General features: G+C 46.2%; 1 protein-coding gene across 1 annotated transcript in view; it reads right to left on the reverse strand.

Moving 5' to 3' along the window:
* The window catches only part of Itpr2 (inositol 1,4,5-trisphosphate receptor type 2), a 420,430-nt gene that overhangs the window by 246,400 nt on the left and 153,309 nt on the right, over positions 1-20,721 (reverse strand). The window contains exons 23-26 of the mRNA XM_041632277.1: positions 19,056-19,185; positions 15,368-15,425; positions 12,128-12,293; positions 10,526-10,699 (exon numbers count right to left, since the gene is read on the reverse strand). Of these exons, the coding sequence (XP_041488211.1) occupies positions 10,526-10,699; positions 12,128-12,293; positions 15,368-15,425; positions 19,056-19,185 (528 nt within the window). The remainder of the gene's footprint in view (positions 1-10,525; positions 10,700-12,127; positions 12,294-15,367; positions 15,426-19,055; positions 19,186-20,721) is intronic.

Below are 20,721 nucleotides of genomic sequence, written 5' to 3' on the forward strand. Positions count from 1 at the left end.
TGTAAATTGACTGAATATTGTAACTATAATTTTTTCTTGATAACTGTTTTGTTATATGTAATTTTACTAAAATATTTTACTAAAAATTACATATAAGCTAAAAAAAAAGGAATTTTTAATTGGACAGAAAAGGGGAGATATTGTGGGATGTCCTTCTGTATATGTATTGCTTTTATTGGTTAATGGATAAAGCTATTTTGGCCAATGGCTTAGCAGAGTAAAACCAGATGGGAAATTCAAACAGAGATTGAGAGAGAGTAGGTGGACTCAAGGAGATGCCATGTAGCTGCTGAAGGAGACAGAAGGGCGCCAGAATAGAACCTTACCCAGTAGGCCACAGCCTCATGACGATACACAGATTAACAGAAATGGGTTGATTTAAGATATAAGAGCATCTGAATCATTGGCCAAACCGTATTGTAATTAATACAGTTTCTGTGTAATTATTCAGGTCAGGGTGGTCAGGAAACGAATGAGCAGCTTCCGTTTATACATAATAGAGAGCTTTCTGATGAAGAATAAAGACATATGTGCTTAAAAAGTTAGACTAAGTGGGTCCTGAAACAAAACAGAGTTCCTGAGGAAAACTGTCCATTGTAGAAATTTTAGAAATAGTACAAAGTCTGCCTTAAGTTTAGATCAGCACAGCCCGACTCCAGTCCCCCTGCCCCTTGACAGCACAGTGGACTCTGCCTCTCTTCTGTGCTGAGAAACACTGTAGGTTAAAGCACTACAGAACTGAAGGCTAACACACCACAGTGGTCAGGATGAACCCACAGCATCCCTGACACACCTAAGGATGGCTCACGGAGGAAGGGGGACTGTAAACCAAGCTTCAGCAAGAGAAGATGAGCGAGCTCATCCTCCAGAGGCAACACAGATGGGCTGTGTGCTCTGCTGGACACAGGGTGGGTCTGGTTTCCAGGGAACTGCTCTCCCCATTCCCACAGAAACTTTTCAAAGGGCACTGGTGACAATGGAGTGTTTCTGTGAAGATGCCCAGACTACACCCTACAGATGCCAACAGCTGTCTCTGTGAAGATGCCCAGACTACACCCTACAGACGTCCACAGCTGTCTCTGTGAAGATGCCCAGACTACACCCTACAGATGTCAACAGCTGTCTCTGTGAAGATACCCAGACTACACCCTACAGATGCCAACAGCTGTCTCTGTGAAGATGCTCAGACTACACCCTACAGACGTCAACAGCTACCTCTGGGAGTGCCCAGACACACCAGCAGTGGGACCCGAAGAAAAAGGGATTGCCACTGCTTCAGGCACAAGTCACAGGTCTCTTAGGAAACTGGGAGAAGAGAGAGACAGACTGCCAAACAATGGCAGCCCCTTGTTTAGACTGCACCCTCGAGGATACTGCTCAGTTTATTCCATTTCCTGTACCACATGTCCACCAAAAGAGCAACAACACGAGATTCTGGAGCAAAAGAACAGACAGGGATCCACACTGGGTGAGTATTAAAAAGATACACACACACACACTCACACACACACACACACACACACACACACACACACACACACACTCACACATATTTGAAAGTGAAAGGAAACATTGGAAACTACAAGGGGCATAAAAAGAAAGAGGTAAAAAAGGGGGGATCATGGGGGAAACAATTATCAAAAAAATAACCCTAATGGGGCTTTTCTCTGGAACACCGTGATGTTCAGTGACCCGCTTCACAGACTAAATAAAGAGAAGGTGAGCAAGAAGGGCAATCCTGACTTAACCCACTCAGAGACACTTTCCCGACTTAATTCTCTTCTAAATTTAGAAGCCGTGTCTTTGAAGGTGATGAGTTAGTGATTGTGCTAATGCTGCTGACAGCTTGTCCCCTGGCCCGCTGACCTTCAGAAATGACGGCAGTGTCCACGGCCCTCAAAGACACATTTGATAAAGGACAAGGGAACGCTGGGGCACACGGGGGCTCGGCTCACAGACACTGGGCGTGGCATCTGTGCCCTTCTCTGTGAGTGTTAGAGATCAGCTCCAGCAATGGGACAATTGGAGTCCTATTCTAAAGTTCGGTGTTCCCGAGGATACAAAGATAAGGTGTTTCACATTTTGCCTGCAGGGATACCTACCAATTCGTTTCTGTTTAAATTTTGTTGAAATCTTCCATTTAACGGTGGATGAAGGGCCCCTTTCACTAGCAAAGTCCCCTTTCATCTCTGCTAAACTTCACTTTCAGGAGCAGCTGCACGAGTATTTTATCAGATTAAAAAAATAGGATGAACATATTTTTAAATTTAATATATTCAACATAAGTCACAGAAAAAAATACGTATGTGCCAATATAAGGGTTTTTTTTTTAAATGAAATCTTTCCTCAAGCCTTTAGAGGGCCTGTGCTGTCAAGCGCTGAGAAACCTAAACTGTGGGCTTAAAAGTAGAAGTATGAACTATTTTTAACCAGCATCACTTATAAAATAAAATAATCAAATAAAAATTGAAACTTTCAGTTACTGAAGACATTTTTAAACATCAGGGAAGCCCAAGATCCATGCTATGTGGTCCTCTAACACTTAGGCAGCTGAGAACCAAACTGCTCTGATTTGCTCAGAGTCATACCAAAGGCCGCGTTTACAGGCAGCCTCTGTGAAACCCGGGCACAAAGGACCATCGTGCCCACGGCCTGCTGGCGTGCACGCTGCCTGCTATTGGCTGTTTCCTCTGACACCGGAACAGATCCCAGCCTGTGTGTTGCCACTGCCCTTGGCCGCTGTCTCCCACAGTGTAGGTTATTCATCTGTGTATGAGTTGACTTTGCTGCTTCTCGCGACTCTTCTTTCCTCTCCTGAAGCGACCCCATTATAAACGGGTGCTGCAGGCTTCCCCGGCCACCCGTTTGCCTATGCTTCCATCAGCTCCTGCCCCTGTGCACTCTGGGCTCACACCCAGGCAGGGGCCAACGGCTCTCAGATGCCTCCCACCTTGGTCCCGGGTCTCCTGAAGCATCGTCTGGAATCCACTGGCTGCTTCCTTAGAGCTCTCCAGGTCTGCCAACTCCTAGTCATTTCTAATACCAATCACTTACTCCTGTGGCTGTTGCCCTTGAATACAAAACAAGACTATGTTATGTGCGTGCACTCTGTCACACTGTTTTATAGGTGTCCACTCTGCAGGGCAAGAGCCATGTCTGCAATAATAGATTGGATCCAGACCTCAAATTTTAGGAAATGAGAGACTCCTGTGTCTTCCAGGGGTGACCATGTGGGGAAAGGGACTCATAGCACACTAGGCAGAGACTCTGCTCCAGAGAAACACAGGCACTGACCAGGGGAAAAGGGCTCAGTGGGGTCCACATGGTCCATAACCACATCAGTGCAGACACCAAAGCGGGACAGATACAGGGCATGAATCACAAAAGAACTGACGATTGTTGACAACTGTCAGCAGCACACGATGAGCCCCTTCTAGACAACATCCAGACGTGACAGATTAAAGAGTTAAAATGCCTCTTTCCAGTAGGAAGCCAGAAACCATGAAAGTTCAGAACAGTAAGAAGCCCAGGATTCAGCCAGCATTGCCCCTCGGGGCTAAAGCCCATGCTGACAACCTAGAGTCTGAGTGCGAACTTGGGGGAGGGGGGGAAAGGGAACTCGTGAAGGAGGCAAGTCTGGTTGCCAAGAAAGATGAAAATTCTGGCCAGAAGCCACAGAGCCACAGACATCAAAGGGAGACACCGCAGTTGTGAGTCAGCGAAACAGCCCACAGGAAGGACAAAGGGCACTTGCAGGCTTGGCTTTTGCTCTGGCCAAAGTCTAAGGGGGTGCCCCCTCGAGATCCTGTACACAAAAAGAAACCCACTTCAAGATCTGGGACTAGAATTCCCACTCATAAGGAGGCCCCCAAAGTCCCAAATCAAAGTCTACATTTAATGTGAGTACAAAACAGAGCTTCTCTAGATTAAATTCTGGCCCCAGAGGAATGTCATATAGAATGTACCTTCATCGTAATAATAAAACAATCCCACTAAAGGCCTGAAGAAAGCCAGGAGCTTCTGCGGGAACACGCCTACCTACAAAGAAGCTAAGTTCTGGACATAAAGCTATTTTACAACATTTCTGGTCTCTGGGACAGCTCCTGCCAGCTCCATCTCCTAAGCTGAGTCATTATCAGAGGGCTCCGACCTACAGGCTGTGCACGGATCACCCAGAAGGCAAACGCCAATGTTAGCTTTGCAGCCCAGGACCCGGGCTCTGAACAGTGTTAATGTTCAAGGCTCTACACCCAAGATGCCTATCTTGAGACAGGCTAGCACTAGGGATCTCTGTGGGCTCAGAGCAGCAGCGCCCCCTGGCAGCAGGCTTGGGCAACTACGAGTGCCCTAAGAAGGAAAGCAATTTCTCTCTACCTCACATCTCCTTGTATCTACTGGATACCAACACGTACAGGCTCAGATCTGCAAGCACACAGCAGTAATATCGCACAACCAAAACGACATCCTTAGCGTGATACATACTCAGAGAGACACGGTGGACTACCCACACACGGACTACTGCGGAGATAAATGTAGTCTATGTGGGATTATGGGAAAATGTTACATACACACTAACTCAAAGAAGCCTGTTGTTATATGATCCAACCACGCTGCATTCTACAGAAAGTTGAACTACAGAGTCTCTGGGAATTCCACTGGGAGAGGGGGATGGGTGTAGGACGGGACTGCTGGGCAGCAGATCTCCTCTGCGGATGGGAGTGACATCACTCATTGTTACAGAACCCTGTGCCATCCGTGTGGAGCTTCTCTCTAAGTCAAAAGCTGTTCTGAAAATGCAGTCTCTAAAGAAAATGTAAGAAGTAATGAAATAGCATTCCTAAGAATTTTCAAATGGGGCTGAAGAGATGGCTCAGAGGTTAAGAGCTCTTGTTACACTTGAGGAGGTCCTGGTTTCAGTTCCCAGCGCCCACATGGCAGCTCACAACCTCCTGTTCCTCCAGTTCCAGGGGATCTGACACTGTCTTCTGGTGCCACAGACACCAGGCAAACATGTGATACACAAACACACAGGTAGGCAGAAGACACCTATGCATAAATAACGAATCTTAAAAAATAAAAATTTTAAAAATCAGAAAAGAAACTCCCAACTACCTCACAGTCTAGAAGAAGTTTGATGGAGGAAGGTCATTGGCTAATAAAGGCACTGCCCTGGCCCATTTTATTGGTTAGAGGATAGGTGGGAGGAGAAAACAGAACAGAACGCTGGGAGGAAAAGGAAGTGAAGTCAGAGACTCCACAGCTCTCTCGGGAGCAGACGCCTCAGAGAGAGACGCCATGCCCCACTCCCGGGCAGACACACGCCATGAAGCTCCGACCCAGGATGGACTAGGCTAGAATCTTCCCGGTAAGACCGGTTCTCACAGATTATTAGAGATGGGTTGATCGGGATATCAGAATTAGCCTGTAAGTGCTAGAGCTAAAGGGCCAAGCAGTGATTAAATGAATACAGTTTGTGTGTTGTTATTTCGGGGCATAAGCTAGCCGAGCAGGCGGCTGGGGTATTGGGGACGCAGCCCCGCCGCCCCTATTACTTCATGCCCCGCTCACGCTCACGGCATGAAGCTCCAGAGAGGAGAGCTGTCGAGACTGAGCTCACTTCCTCTTCCTCCCAGCGTCCTGTTCTGTTTACTCCTCCCACCTATCCTCTAACCAATAAAATGGGCCAGGGAAGTGCCTTTATTAGCCAATGACCTTCCTCCATCAGAAGTTCATACAGAATATCAAGTAGATGTGAATCTGGAAATTTAAAAAACAATAACATCTGATGAAAACCATCAAACAAATATGAGAAAAATCAATTTTCAGTCATGAAAAAGTATGGTTGTAATGGCTGAAGTTAAATTTTCATCTGGTATGGTAAACCAGAGATGTTCATGAAAACATACATGTATGAGTTTAGATAAATTATTCAGTGTTTACTGCAAAGCAGCAAGTTTGAGAAAGCCGAAACAAAAACCAACAGATACACATTTACATTGACCTTTCAGCAATATACCCATGGCATCTCCCCCCCTTCTCTCTCTCTCTCTCTCTCTCTCTCTCACACACACACACACACACACACACACACACACACACACAAAACCAAATATTAAAAAAATAAAGTTGGAGACTTATTGCTTGCTCTTTCTGGTATCTAATCACAGCTTACTATTCACATTGTCTGTTGCTCAACGTCACTGAGTCCACGCAGACTGACTGTCCACTGAGGTCACGCTGACTGACTGACTGTCCACTGAGGTCACACTGACTGACTGACTGTCCACTGAGGTCACGCTGACTGACTGACTGTCCACTGAGGTCACGCTGACTGACTTTCCACTGAGGTCACACTGACTGACTGTCCACTGAGGTCACGCTGACTGACTTTCCACTGAGGTCACACTGACTGACTGACTGTCCACTGAGGTCACGCTGACTGACTGACTGATTGTCCACTGAGGTCACACTAACTGACTGTCCACTGAGGTCACGCTGACTGACTGTCCACTGAGGCCATGCTAACTGACTGACTGTCCACTGAGGTCACGCTGACTGACTGACTGTCCACTGAGGTCACACTGACTGACTGTCCACTGAGGTCACGCTGACTGACTGTCCACTGAGGTCACACTGACTGACTGACTGTCCACTGAGGTCACACTGACTGACTGTCCACTGAGGTCACGCTGACTGACTGTCACTGAGGTCACGCTGACTGACTGACTGTCCACTGAGGTCACGCTGACTGACTGACTGTCCACTGAGGCCATGCCGACTGACTGTCCACTGAGGTCACGCTGACTGACTGTCCACTGACGCCATGCTAACTGACTGACTGTCCACTGAGGTCACGCTGACTGACTGTCCACTGAGGTCACGCTGACTGACTGACTGTCCACTGAGGTCACGCTGACTGACTGTCCACTGAGGTCACGCTGACTGACTGTCCACTGACGCCATGCTAACTGACTGACTGTCCACTAAGGTCACGCTGACTGACTGACTGTCCACTGAGGTCACGCTGACTGACTGTCCACTGAGGTGACACTGACTGACTGACTGTCCACTAAGGTCACGCTGACTGACTGACTGTCCACTGAGGTCACGCTGACTGACTGTCCACTGAGGTCACGCTGACTGACTGTCCACTGAGGTCACGCTGACTGACTGTCCACTGAGTCCACACTGACTGACTGTCCACTGAGGTCACACTGACTGACTGTCCACTGAGGTCACGCTGACTGACTGACTGTCCACTGAGGTCACGCTGACTGACTGACTGTCCACTGAGGTCACGCTGACTGACTGTCCACTGAGGTCACGCTGACTGACTGACTGTCCACTGAGGTCACGCTGACTGACTGACTGTCCACTGAGGTCATGCTGACTGACTGTCCACTGAGGTCACGCTGACTGACTGAGTGTCCACTGAGGTCACGCTGACTGACTAACTGTCCACTGAGGTCACGCTGACTGACTGAGTGTCCACTGAGGTCACGCTGACTGACTGTCCACTGAGGTCACGCTGACTGACTGACTGTCCACTGAGGTCACGCTGACTGACTGTCCACTGAGGTCACACTGACTGACTGACTGTCCACTGAGGTCACGCTGACTGACTGACTGTCCACTGAGGTCACACTGACTGACTGACTGTCCACTGAGGTCACGCTGACTGACTGTCCTCTGAGGCCATGCTAACTGACTGACTGTCCACTGAGGTCACGCTGACTGACTGTCCTCTGAGGCCATGCCTGTTCACTGTGGCAGTGGTAGCTGACTATCCTATAAACTTTCTGTTTCTGTCGTAAACGTCATGACTAAAAGCACCCAGAGGAGGAAAGGGTTTATTTAATCATATATGCCACAGGCCATCCTGAAAGGAAGCCAAGGTGGGAACTAAAGGCTGGAGCTTGGATACAGGAATCGATGCCAAGTGCATGGGGGAATGCTGCTTACTGGCTTGCTCTCATGGCTCACTCAGCTTGCTCTTCCATAAAACTCAGGACGACCTACCAGGGGTAAACCTGCCCATTATGGGCTGAGCCCTCCAGCACTAATCCTTGACCAAGAAATGTCTGTCGCTACAAACTTTCCTTCTGGTGGCCAAGCTGATGAAAGCATTTTCTCAGTTGAAAGTCCCTATTCCCCCAATCCCAAGCATGTGTCAAAGTGACACGGAAAACCGTAACCAGCACCCCAACACAAACCTTACAGTATGCTGTACTGTCCGTGTTGTAGATGATAAAAATAAGTCTTGGAAAATCAACGCAGCGCGTCTGAGCTGCACATATGCCGAGCAGCAGACCTTGGGTGTCTAGTTCCAACTCTCCCATGCCCGCTACCGACCGCCTCTGCATTGTCACCTCTGCTCCAGTTATTAACTCGGGCCGCCTCCCTTCCTACCCACTTAGTCTGCCTGCAGCCTACACTGGTCTCTCCAGCTCCCCTGCAGTGACAATTTGAAATCCAGTCCAGCCCGTGCAGGCCAGATAAGCTCAGGTGCCACTTAGATGCCAGGAGGAAATTACAAGCGTCTCCCAGGAATTGTTGGAGCCGACAGGAAATTTCCCGCAAACAAGACTGCTCCCTCTGAGCTTCCAAGTCACTGCCATATCCCACACTTTCAAAGAGTGAGCCCACGGGGTGGCTGTGACCGCAGACATGGCCACGACATTCAGCACTGTGATCATTTGACCTCGAGGTCAACAGTCAGTGGCAGCCTCCAACTCTACATTTTACAAGTATTTAATTCCTCATATTAAACCACTTCTAATCAGCATACCTAAAATAATTTCCATCTCTTGAGTCAATAAATCTGGAATTCAGCAAATGAGGAAGCTTCCCTTCTCACTCTCTGAATCCCTGAAAAACTAAAGACTTATACCATAAGGTATACAGTAATGTCGTATACCATAAGGTATACAGTAATACTTTATACCATAAGCTATATGGTTTCATCCCGAGAATAGATGCTATTAATCTGAATGTTCTTCTTCCTTTTCATACTTATGAGAACTCCTGAGAAGCTTCCAACAGAGTAGCATTCACCCCATACCATGGCAGAAGGCTCTCCTCCACCTTCCCTCGGCGAAAAGTGAAAGCCAGGGACTCACAGCCTCCCTGTCACCTTTCATTGGCTTCTTTTTTAGAATAACTTATTTTTATGTGCATTGACGTTTTGCCTGCATGTCAAGCTGTGTGAGGGTGTCAGATGTTGGAGTTACAGATAGTTGCAAGCTGCCATGTGGGTGCTGGGAATGGAACCTAGGTCCTTTGGAAGAATAGCCAATGCTCTCGGCTGCTGAGCCATCCTCCAGATCCCTCATCTGAACTGTTACAAGACATTTCTCTTGTGTAGCGTTCATCAAGAGCACAGTGAGCTAAGGTTAGGGCTGTGGAACCCAGGGATTGAACCGATTCACAGATTTGGCGTCAAGACGCTCTATCTGCTGAGCCACCTCTCCAGCCCAGCTAAAGACCTCTACTGAAATAACTCAAATAGATATGTTTAAGTCAGATGAGAAAAAACCAGTAAAGTTTCTAGAACACATATAAAATATGACTTTTCAAAAAGCAGGGGTATTCTAATCTATGAAAGCATAGCAACTCGTTACTATTATGTCAAAAAGTACAAACTTACAGAAGCTGGATCTTATCATTCAGACGTTGGCTAGGTCCTAGATCCACAGCCCGAGGGGCTCTCGGTTTTTCAAGCTTTAGTTTATTGAACTTAAAAAGCCATCCCTCAAGTTCTTCGTGACATTGAAAAGGAGAGTACACAAAAACATCTGCTCTTTGGCGTGGACAAGAGAGGCACTAAACAAATGCCAACGTTTCCCTCACTTCAAAAGTGAGTTATGGAAGAATTTATGCCCCACCTAGGGCCCTAACTGATCACTTTTTTAAAGCAAATTTTTATGGACTAGTAAGTCTATATTCCACAACATGTTTAAAAATGTAGGAAAACTCCGTGAAGGATAAAGAGAGGAATTAGAGCTAACCCACCGTCCTGAGACCTGAAGTGGAAGGCCACTGCTTCTACTCCACCTCGCAGCTCCTCAGCATTTTAATATTTAATACTTAATATTCACATTTAATTGCCATTTTCTGTGCCACCATTCTACAACCCAAAGTGCTCTAAGTATCCCAGAGCTGCACTGGGTGAGCCTCCTCATGCCCCTACATTCCTGAACATTAAAGACACCCAAGTGGACCACTAGGCAGGCTCTCCAGGAACTACCAATTACAATGTTGGTGGTAATTAGCTTTCATGTAAGCATTACAGGTAAAACTTTTAGTTTTTTTAAAAACACGGGGGCTGGATCCCTGGTTTAACAGGCAAGGGCTGCAGCTGCTCTTCCAGAGAACCCAGGTTTGGTTCCTACCACCCATGTGGGTGGCTCAGAAGCCTCTGTATCCTCAGTGCCAGGGGGTATGGTGCTGAGACACGTCTGTAGGCGAAACACTTATAGACATCTATTAAAAACAATTTTCTTCCTAAAAGATCTTGGACGCAAACCTCATTGGTCTCTTCGCCTCCTTTGGCCTGTCCTTCCCCAAGCTCTCCATTCTCGTAGCTGCTGCTCTTCTCAACCCACAACTCAGACTTTTCCACCGTCAGCCGCAGTTGGTCGAGATCTGCCTTAATCTGCTTGTAGTTATCAACATCTTGGTTCGACACCAGCAATTGCACCTAAACACAGAAGGGTTTAAAACTCTTCTGTAGCTTTCTGTATCCCTAGTTCCGGTACACCTAAAACTCCAGCTTTAAACATTCATTAGCTGAAGTTCGACATTTGCCGAACACTTAGGGATATTTATCTTATGAACTCCAGCCAATATATTCTCATGTGAGAAGGAATTCTTAGACGTGCACTCAAAAAGCTTTCAAAACTTCTGGTAAGTAATTCAACATAAAAGTTTAGGGGGTTGGAGAAATGGCCCAGGGATTAAGATCACTTGCTGCTCTTGCAGAGGACCTAAATTCAGCTCCCGGAATCCACATGGTAGCTCACAACCTCCTGTAACTCTAGTTCCCGGAGATCTGACATCCTCTTCTGGCCTCCGTGGGTACTGCACACATAAGATGCATGTAGTTACATGAGTGCAAATACCCACATAGATAAATCAAAAGTAAGCAAATCTTCTACAAGATAATTTCTCATTTCATGGTTAGAGTTCATCTTTCTGAGGTTTTCTATACATGTATGTTTAAAAATCAAAACATAAAAACCCATGTAAGAAAATATTACTGCTATGATATATATTTGCTAGTATAAACAGCAGTTTCATAGCTTGAGAGAACCATACAATTTATAATTTATACATACTACATGGCACATACATGTAAAACATGTGCATCTAAATGGTTACTATTTGACTCTTTCATATCTGTTAGCACCTTTCCACAAAGCTTCTTAATACAGGTCCGGACTCCATTAAACACAAAACAACAGTGAGATACCCAAACATGCAAGTAATCACTGGGAGATTAATGTGAAATCCAAACATCATGGAGGACAAGAATGATCCCACCACAGGGGACAGGATGGATCCCACCACAGGGGACAGGATGGATCCCAGCACAGGACAGGGTGGATCCCAGCACAGGACAGGGTGGATCCCAGCACAGGACAGGGTGGATCCCAGCACAGGACAGGGTGGATCCCAGCACAGGACAGGGTGGATCCTATCACAGGACAGGGTGGATCCCATCACAGGACAGGGTGGATCCCATCACAGGACAGGATGGATCCCATCACAGGACAGGGTGGATCCCAGCACAGGACAGGGTGGATCCCATCACAGGACAGGATGGATCCCATCACAGGGCAGGGTGGATCCCATCATAGGACAGGGTGGATCCCAGCACAAGACAGGGTGGATCCCAGCACAGGACAGGGTGGATCCTATCACAGGACAGGGTGGATCCCAGCACAGGACAGGGTAGATCCCTTCACAGGACAGGATGGATCCCATCACATGGGGCAGAGTGGATCCCATCACAGGACAGGGTGGATCCCATCACAGGACAGGATGGATCCCATCACAGGACAGGATGGATCCCTTCACAGGACAGGGTGGATCCCACCACAGGGGACTGGACCCGCCCCCAGCTCACCTGTTTAAAGGCCTGCAACACTTCCGCTCTCTGGCTGAAGTGCTTAAAGAGCAGCTGCAGGGCTCCCGACAGCAGCGGAGGGTAGTCGTGCATGATCAGATGGATGAGGACCCGCAAGAACGTCCTGCCTCCTTCATCATCAAGCTGAACTGGGGTCTTCTCCTTTCTATAAAACCAAAAGAAAACATCACATTGTGTGTGTGTGTGTGTGTGTGTGTGTGTGTGTGTGTGTGTGTGTTATTTAAATTATATCTGGTTTTTAAACTTAAACCCCTGTTTTCCCAAAATAAGAAATGAAGAGGAGGACATTGTTACTTCCTGATCTTATATAACTGATGTGGGAGCAATGACAAAGATGGCTCCTCAGCCAATCTCAAGTGTTAATCACCAACACACTTGAAAAACAAGCATTGAGTGATCCCTAAATCACTCTTCATTAATTGTTATTTAGCATATAAAATAATGGGTTTCATTATGACCTTTCCATACACAGCTCGTTGTTAGTTCAAATTTCCACTATCTTTTGTCCTCCTTGCCCCTCCACTTGTCTCCTCCTCATTCTTAGAAAGTATTTATTGATGATGTTGACCAACAGCCCAGAACCCAAGTGATCACCACATGGCAAGTGGGGAGGGACAGTCACAGACACACAGCCCTCAACACTGGGGCTCTGTGTATTTGGTGGCACAGCAGGCCTGGGAACAGAGTCTACTGGGGTGAAAGGTCTCTCTAGGGCATGTGCTCTTGCTGATGGGCTGTACCCTGGGAAGCAACCCTGAGATGATTCTGTGGTTGGATAAGCTTTCTAGAGAGCATTATGCAAACCTACATACCTATCACACACCTAGGTTATTAATAGGTAGGGAGAAGACAGATATGAGGTGACAGATACCTAGGACACAGACACAGATAGACGCATATACAAATGACTGGCACATAGAACACAGATAGTATATGGCACATGAGAGAGCCATAGATGCATACACTATAGACAGGCGTTTAACAGACACGATACATAAGTATACATAGATGATAGGCAGATACATGGATGATTTTTAAATGATAAGAATATATAGATATATAAATAGATGGCAGATACATAGATGGCAGTCAGATCATAACGTATTGATTCCCGGATCACAACGAACAAAGCAGCGTAAGGTTAAATGACGCCCAAGAGAAGGGATGCAATTGGGAGACAAGGGACATGAGCTGCTGCTGATCACACACTCACACATGCATGCACACATTCTCTCTCTCTCACACACACACTCATATACACATACTTACACACATACATACAGTTACACATACATGCCCACACATTCTCTCACACATGCTCACACATGCACACACACACATTCACACACATGCACTCATACACACTTACAAACTCACACACGCACTTACACACTCACACACTTACACACTCACACACACTTTCACACTCACACAATGCACTCATGTACACACATACACAGACACATACACACACCGAAAGAATGGTTAAAAGCATATTTAACACGTAAGTGAGAAACAATCGCTCTCAAGCATTACATTCTACCTGTGACTGTGTGTGCCACACACTGGCACAATTGGCTGTGTGGTGCTTCCCACAAGTCCCTTCCAGACACCTCTCTAACACACTGCAGTCTGAGGACTGGATGGCTGTGAGGTCACTCACCTCCTGGAACTTTCCAGTCCCTGCCATTTTATAGGACATGGTTCTAGAACATGATTCTATCATCATCGATCTATCACCTGGAGCTGTCGTTGGCCAAAGTGCAGCTCATGTCTGAGTTTTAAGATAAAATCATACACTGGCTTGATCTTTCTTCCCCAGAATAATAAAATATTTCAACAGGAAATCATAATAATAGAAAAATAAAGCTATACCAAATGTTCACTAAATGAAAAATCTTCTGGGGGCTCTGTCCTCCCTTCCCTTCTCCCTCCCTACCTCCTTTCTCTCGTTCCCTCCTACCCTAGACAGATTCTTACTATGTTTCCCACACTAGCATGAAATTATGGATCTTTAGAAAAAGAAATTATGGATCTTACATCTCTATTAATTGAAGTGGGATGTCCTTCTGTATATATGTTGTTTTTATTGGCTGATGAATAAAGCTGCATTGGCCTATGACTTGTCAGAGTAAAGCCAGGTGAGAAATTTGAACAGGGATATATATAGAGAGAGAGTAGGCGAGTTGAGCAGACACCAGCCAGCCGCCAAGGAAACAAGACACGTAGAAAATGAGGTAGCACCATGGCCACGTGGTGATACATAGACTAATAGAAGTGGGTTAATTTAAGATGTAAGAGCAAGCTAGGAATATGCCTGAGCCATCAACCAAAGAGTTTCTGTGTGATTATTCGAGTCTGGGCAGTCAGGAAACAAACGTGTGGGTACTGTCTATACTTAATCCTTAATTTGTCTTGCCCTTTCAAAGAAAAAAGTGGCAGGAGGGAGTTCAGTGTGAATATTTTTATCTCCTCTAATTACCTGAGGTCTGTAATAAAAATGAATCTCAGTAATTCTAGCTGAGATTTACTTTCTCATTCTGATTGCTATCATTTCATTTCTGAAAAATAAATTTGACAATAATACATGTCTGGGATGTGGCAGCAAAGGAGAGTGGTCATGTCATGGGCACCTCACTTTCTTCCACCAGGGACACTTTAAACTTCCGTGCAATATCTGATTTCTCATGCATAAGTTAAGGACAGCATCAAAAGACGCTACTTTCTTGCCCCAGCTAAGACTCTGAGATGCAGTGTGTTACAAGATACCACAATGTTTCTGCCCCAGAGGCTAACAGGTATCTGTATGCTGCTCCCATCATCTAAGGAAAGAAAAGCTAAGAATTCTGAGAAAGTTAAATATGTGGATCTCATTTCTCCCTTTTTTCTTTTGAGACAGCGTTTCTCTGTGTATCTCTGGCTGTCCTGGAATTCACTCTGTAGACCAGGCTGGCCTTTAACTCACAGAGATCCACCTGCCTCTGCCTCTTAAGTGCTGGGATTAAAGGTGTGCACCACCATTGCTGGGCCTCCCATTTTTTTAAGGTGACTTAAGGGTCATGCTCTTTCCTCTAAAGTAAATTCCAAACCTCATTCCTGGCAGGAATTATGCTAGCATCAATTGGAGTATCTAAACATGCAAAAAGATGAATGATAAAACTATAGATCAAATTCTAGGTAATACATATTCACACGTAAGATAAAGACTCATTACAGTACCTTCCGGCAAACATCGTTTCTGCCTGAGCCACAATCTCGTCCATGTCAGGAACGATCGCTGTGGAGACACACAGGGAAGATCTTCATTTGGTTTTAATTCATGCTCAAGCCACTTACTTGAAGATATTTTTATTTTAATACTTTTTGTGACACTGAATGTTAATAGTTCAGAAAATTTCAATACAGTTCCACCTCATCAATGTGATGGTCCTTTGTCAACTTGACCCAGTGCAGAATCACTCAGGAAGACATATTGGGTTAACATGGGGGCATGTTGTGGGAGGGGGTTGTCTTGATTACTAATGTTCAATGATGTGGGAAGATCCAGCCCACTATGGGCGGCATCATTCCCTAGGTCCTGAATTATACAGAAGTCAAGCAACACAAGCAAGCGAGCATGTGTGCACTGACTTCTCTCTCATCCTGGGTGTGAACGCGATTCTCCCAAGGGCATGTTCTGTGGCTTCCCTGCCACGAGGGACCATAACCTGGAAATACAGACCGAAACAAACCCATTTCTCCCCTAAATTGCTCTTTACTGGAGTGTTTGATCACAGCAGCAGAAACAAAACTGGAACAAACTGGAACATCCTAACATGCGGAAGTTTCTGCACGCGTATGTGTGTATGTAGACACAAACATGCCATCTCTCTCTTTAACACTTTAATAGAAGCTGCACTTATATTACTTGCACTATGCTTATACGGCTGCCATCAAATGTGCTAAAACATCAGCAGGCATCTTTACAAAGGTGTTCTTACTTATAAGTGTGTGCACTTGTGCACTTGATATGTCAAATACATATATGCATCCCTACATAAAAACACACACACGTTGCAATAGGGATGGCATAGAAGAGCAGTTTTTCCTCCTTTATTTTTATTTCATGTCTGTGCACCACCTGTGTGCAGTATCCACAGAGGCCAGGGAGAGTGTCAGATGCCCTGGGACTAGAGTTACGAACTGTTGTGAGCCACCATGCGGGTGTTGGGAATCTCACCAGATTGCTTCAGGATCAGCCAGAGCTCTTAATGGCTGATCCATCTCTCCAGACCCAAGGGGAAAACACTTTTTTAAAAAAGAATTAGAATCCATGTAAAGAGCCACGTCACCATGGTCCCCATCAATGTGACCTCTCTACATTTGAGATTCCTTCTCTTTTTCTTGCAGAATGGAGCCATTTCTCATGTGACCCAACCATGAGTCCTACCACGTCCTGCCGCCACCATTTTGAAGATACTTTTACTAAGACATCAAGTTCAAATGATAAATAGATAGCATACTTCATCTCTAAAGCATGAAAAGAAAGATATGAAACAGAGGGGAAAATCCTATTCTCTCCAGGAAGGTGTCACACACACACACACACACACACACACACACACACACACACACACACACAGAGAGAGAGAGAGAGAGAGAGAGAGAGAGAGAGAGAGAGAGGGCATTTTCTGCAGCCTTTAAGCTTTGCTTGGGTACTCAGAGCTCATGGTTCCAGAAGTCTGGCTTCTGGGAGTCAATAACTGTTATGTTTCTGTCAATGCAGCCGCCAGCATGACTTTCTGGTTCTGCCTGATCGTTCCTGGAAACAGGCCTTTGGGGTACGGCACTTCTGAGAAGCTGCAATGTTGCAGGGGTGCCAGGAGCGGCTCCTCGCCTGGGCAGATGTGGCTGCTGTCTGCAGGGAAGGTTGCCTGCAGGTCAGAGGTGGGGGTGGGGCAGCTGGTCTTGTCCCATCCTCATTACTGTGAACTGTTCTTGTCCCACTGATTGATGGCTACAGGAGGAAGCGGCTCCTAACACTGTCCAGAGGTTTCCGATCTACACAACTGCTGGCCTCAGAAGAGCTTTGCTAACTGACTGTCTGCATCCTAAGATGTAGTTTATAGTCAACCAGGACCGACCTGGCCCAACCTGTAAAAAGGTGAGTTAATAATTCTTAGTCTTCACAAAGTCCTGTCTATGGCCTCGAAATTTTACAGCCATTTTTATGCTCTTTCAGGTTATGTTAGAAGTCTCAGAAACACTCTAAATTTTAAGACAGGATTCCAAAGCAAGACACAAAGCTCCGGTAGCACACAGGTGAGCCCTCGGGGAGCTCTCCTCTTGTTCTCTGGCTAAGCGTGGCTTCCCCACAAACACTGCCCTTCTCAGCTGCAAGCCCTTCATGCTGCCCTTTGATCCAAGCATGGACACTGATCTCAGATTTCCACCAGAAGAACACACTGTGCAGAAGGTTCAGACTGCAGCAGAAGCAGTCTCAAGGTTCGGGGCTTTGAGAACTGCGGTAGCCCTCACTGTCAACCTGCCTGAATTTAGAATCACCATGGAAACACACCCCTGGCTGTGTCTGTGAGGACAATTCCAGGAAGGTTTCACTGAGGTGGGAAGATTCCCCAGAATGTGGGGGGCACCACCCCTACAGGCTGGGGTCCTGTTCTAGAAGGGAGAAGGTGAGTGAGCACCAGGGGTCACCTTTCCCTGTTTCCTGACTGTGGAGACTTGTGAACAGTCAGCTCACGCCCCGCCCCTTGCTGCCCCTCCCATACTGAAGTGCATCTAGGGACAGGCATGAGCCAGACACAGTGCCAAATACGGCAAATTCTTCCATCCTTCCACCGCTCTGTTTCAATTTCAACTGGTAGAGATTGTCATCTTCTGATAAAGAGATACTTTTTTTGGGGGGGGGGAGGTTTCAAAACAGGCTTTCTCTGTGTATCTCGGGCTGTACTGGAACTTACTCTATAAACCAAGCTGACCGCAAACTCACAAAGATCTGCCTGCCTCTGCCTCCCGAGTGCTGGGACTAAAGACATGCGCCACCACTGCCCAGATAGGTATTTTTTTAAAGATATAAATGAAAGGGGTCTTTAAAGCAGAATGCAAAAGCAAGAATCACAAAGAAGCCTTATGGCAATCCATTATTTTGTAAGCTTATTAAATACAAACACACACACACATATATATACACACACACAAAACACACATATACATGTGTGTATATACACATGCATCTAGCGTGGATACTGACAACTGAAGGCTGCTCAGGAAGGGAGTCATGGTTCTTAGAAGACACGGTTACCGGTAGGCTGACCATGCCCTAGCCAATAGCCACAAACCTACATCATATGGGCAGCCCTGATGTGGGAGTCTACTCTGTGTGCTGTGAATATCTTCTATTACCATTGGCTAATAAAGAAGCTGCTTTGGCCTATTAGTTCAGGCTTCTTATTAACTAACTCTTATATCTTAAATTAACTCATTTCTATTCATCTGTATATCGCCACGAGGCTGTGGCTTACCAGAAAGGTTCCGGTGGCATCTTTCTCCTTTGGCAGCTACATGGCATCTCTCTGTCTCCATCTACTCTCTCTATATCTCTGTTCAGATTTTCTCCTTGGCTTTACTCTGCGAAGCCACTGACTGAAACTTCTTTATTTATTAGCCAATAAAAGCAACACATATGCAGAAGGACATCCCAAGGGGTTGTCAATAACAATAAAAACAAGGAAATGAACTGGAGAGAGAGGCAAGGTGTGGGGAAGGGGCTGGAGGGAAACAGTGCTGGATGGGTACAATCAAAATGACTTGTATAAATACACAAAATTTCCAAGGAATAAAATGTATTATTTAAGATCCATCTAAAAGAAATACAGAATGCAAATGATAAGCACTGTCCCCAGGATACCTGATGGCAGGAGAGTGTCTGGGGAGTTGTTGGCAGAGGCGTCACCATTGTCATTGTTCTCCCCAAACTCCTTCTTGTATATGGAGAGCATGTATGAGATCCGGTAATCCAGTCTGACGCTCAGGATGAACTGGAAGAAGCAACACAGCACACTTAGTTATGCCATTCGGCTAAGATGGCACAGTCATCAGCACAGCACTAACACACAAGTCCTGGGCGAGGGAAATGGCTCAGTGAGTAAAGCCCTTGCCAAGAAAGCCCAGGAACCCAGGTTCCACCCCCAGAACTCAAGTAAAGATGGAAGGAAGGAACAAAGTCCTCGGACCTCCACAGTGAACATGTGGTTCATGTGCCCTCATACACACATAATGGATGTTTAATACAAACCATGACACACACCAACCACATTGCTATCAGTCTTCCAAACGAACCAATCAGAGGCCTTACTTTATAGTAAACTATAAACTCTTGCTTGTTTACCTGTTTTGTCAGCCTTAAGATGAGAAAGAAAGGGATATGTTTTCATTGATCAGAATTAATGAAAGCCCACAGCAATTAATTAATCAATTTGTGATTATTTTCATTTGTTTGTCTGTTTGATTGGTTAGTTAGTTGGTTTTGAGACAGGGTATCCTATAGCCCAGGTTGGCCTCAAACTCCCTATGTAGCAGAGGATATCCTTGAACTCCTGTTCCTCCTCCCAAGAGTTTGGATCACAGGTGTGTGCCAAGACACCCTGTCTACACTGAGTTTCAGAAACAAGGACATCTGGCGTCTCACAATTGTTCTCTGGATATTCCAGGTAGGGGCAACTTGTGGGTCTGAAGAGGTGATGCTGATATGATCCCAGACACGCTACAGTTTTCTGCACCGAGAGGAAAACTCTGGAGCTGCTTTTGTGCATGGAAAGGCTTGGGCTTCAACTGCAGTGGAGTTGTCCAGCTCCGCTGAGGAGCAGGGCTGAGCCATGGGATCAGAGAAGGCCACAGGAGGGGTGCACCTGGGAACTGGTCTGTGATAAGCCCGACCTTCTGAGCACAGCTATTACCAGTGTCCTGTGGTCTCCAAGGGCCTCCTTGGTGAACAGCAAACACTATGGTTGCTCAGGCTTTATAGAAAAGCTGCCCTCTGTGTCCTCAGGAGCCCTCATTTTTTCTGTCTGTTTCCACAGCCCTCCCTTCCCCAGGCTCTGTCCCCTCTCTCAGTGCTCAGACTCTTCTGTCCCACGATCACTGTATCACACACAATGCCCTGCTGCTCCTCATGCTTCTTCAGAGTCCACTGTTCCTCGATTCTCCTCTCTGCCCATGAGAGCAAGGTCTCGGGACACTGAACGTGCCTATGACACTGTTTATGGCTCCACAGGCACTCAGCTCCGCTGGAGCTCACAGAATCTCACTTCACTGCCTTTCTCCTCTGACGTGTCTAGCTATGAAAATGCAGATACGGTGTGAGATAAAGAAGCTGATGGCAGCAAAGCAGAGAAAAGGCTGGGTGTGGTGGCTCACACCTATAGTCCCGGCATCCTCAGCACTTCGGAAGCTGAGGCAGGGGGATTCCCATGAGTTCAAGAGCAGCCTAAGTTACATAGAGAGCTCTGAGCCAGTCAGGACTTTAGAATGAACCTTGCCTTAAAAAAATAAAAATAAATTAAAACAATTGTAAA

Source organism: Microtus oregoni, unplaced genomic scaffold (assembly GCF_018167655.1).
Source record: "Microtus oregoni isolate MIOR12 unplaced genomic scaffold, Mior012 000002F_ref0000024, whole genome shotgun sequence".
In the NCBI taxonomy this organism is placed as follows: Eukaryota; Metazoa; Chordata; class Mammalia; order Rodentia; family Cricetidae; genus Microtus; species Microtus oregoni.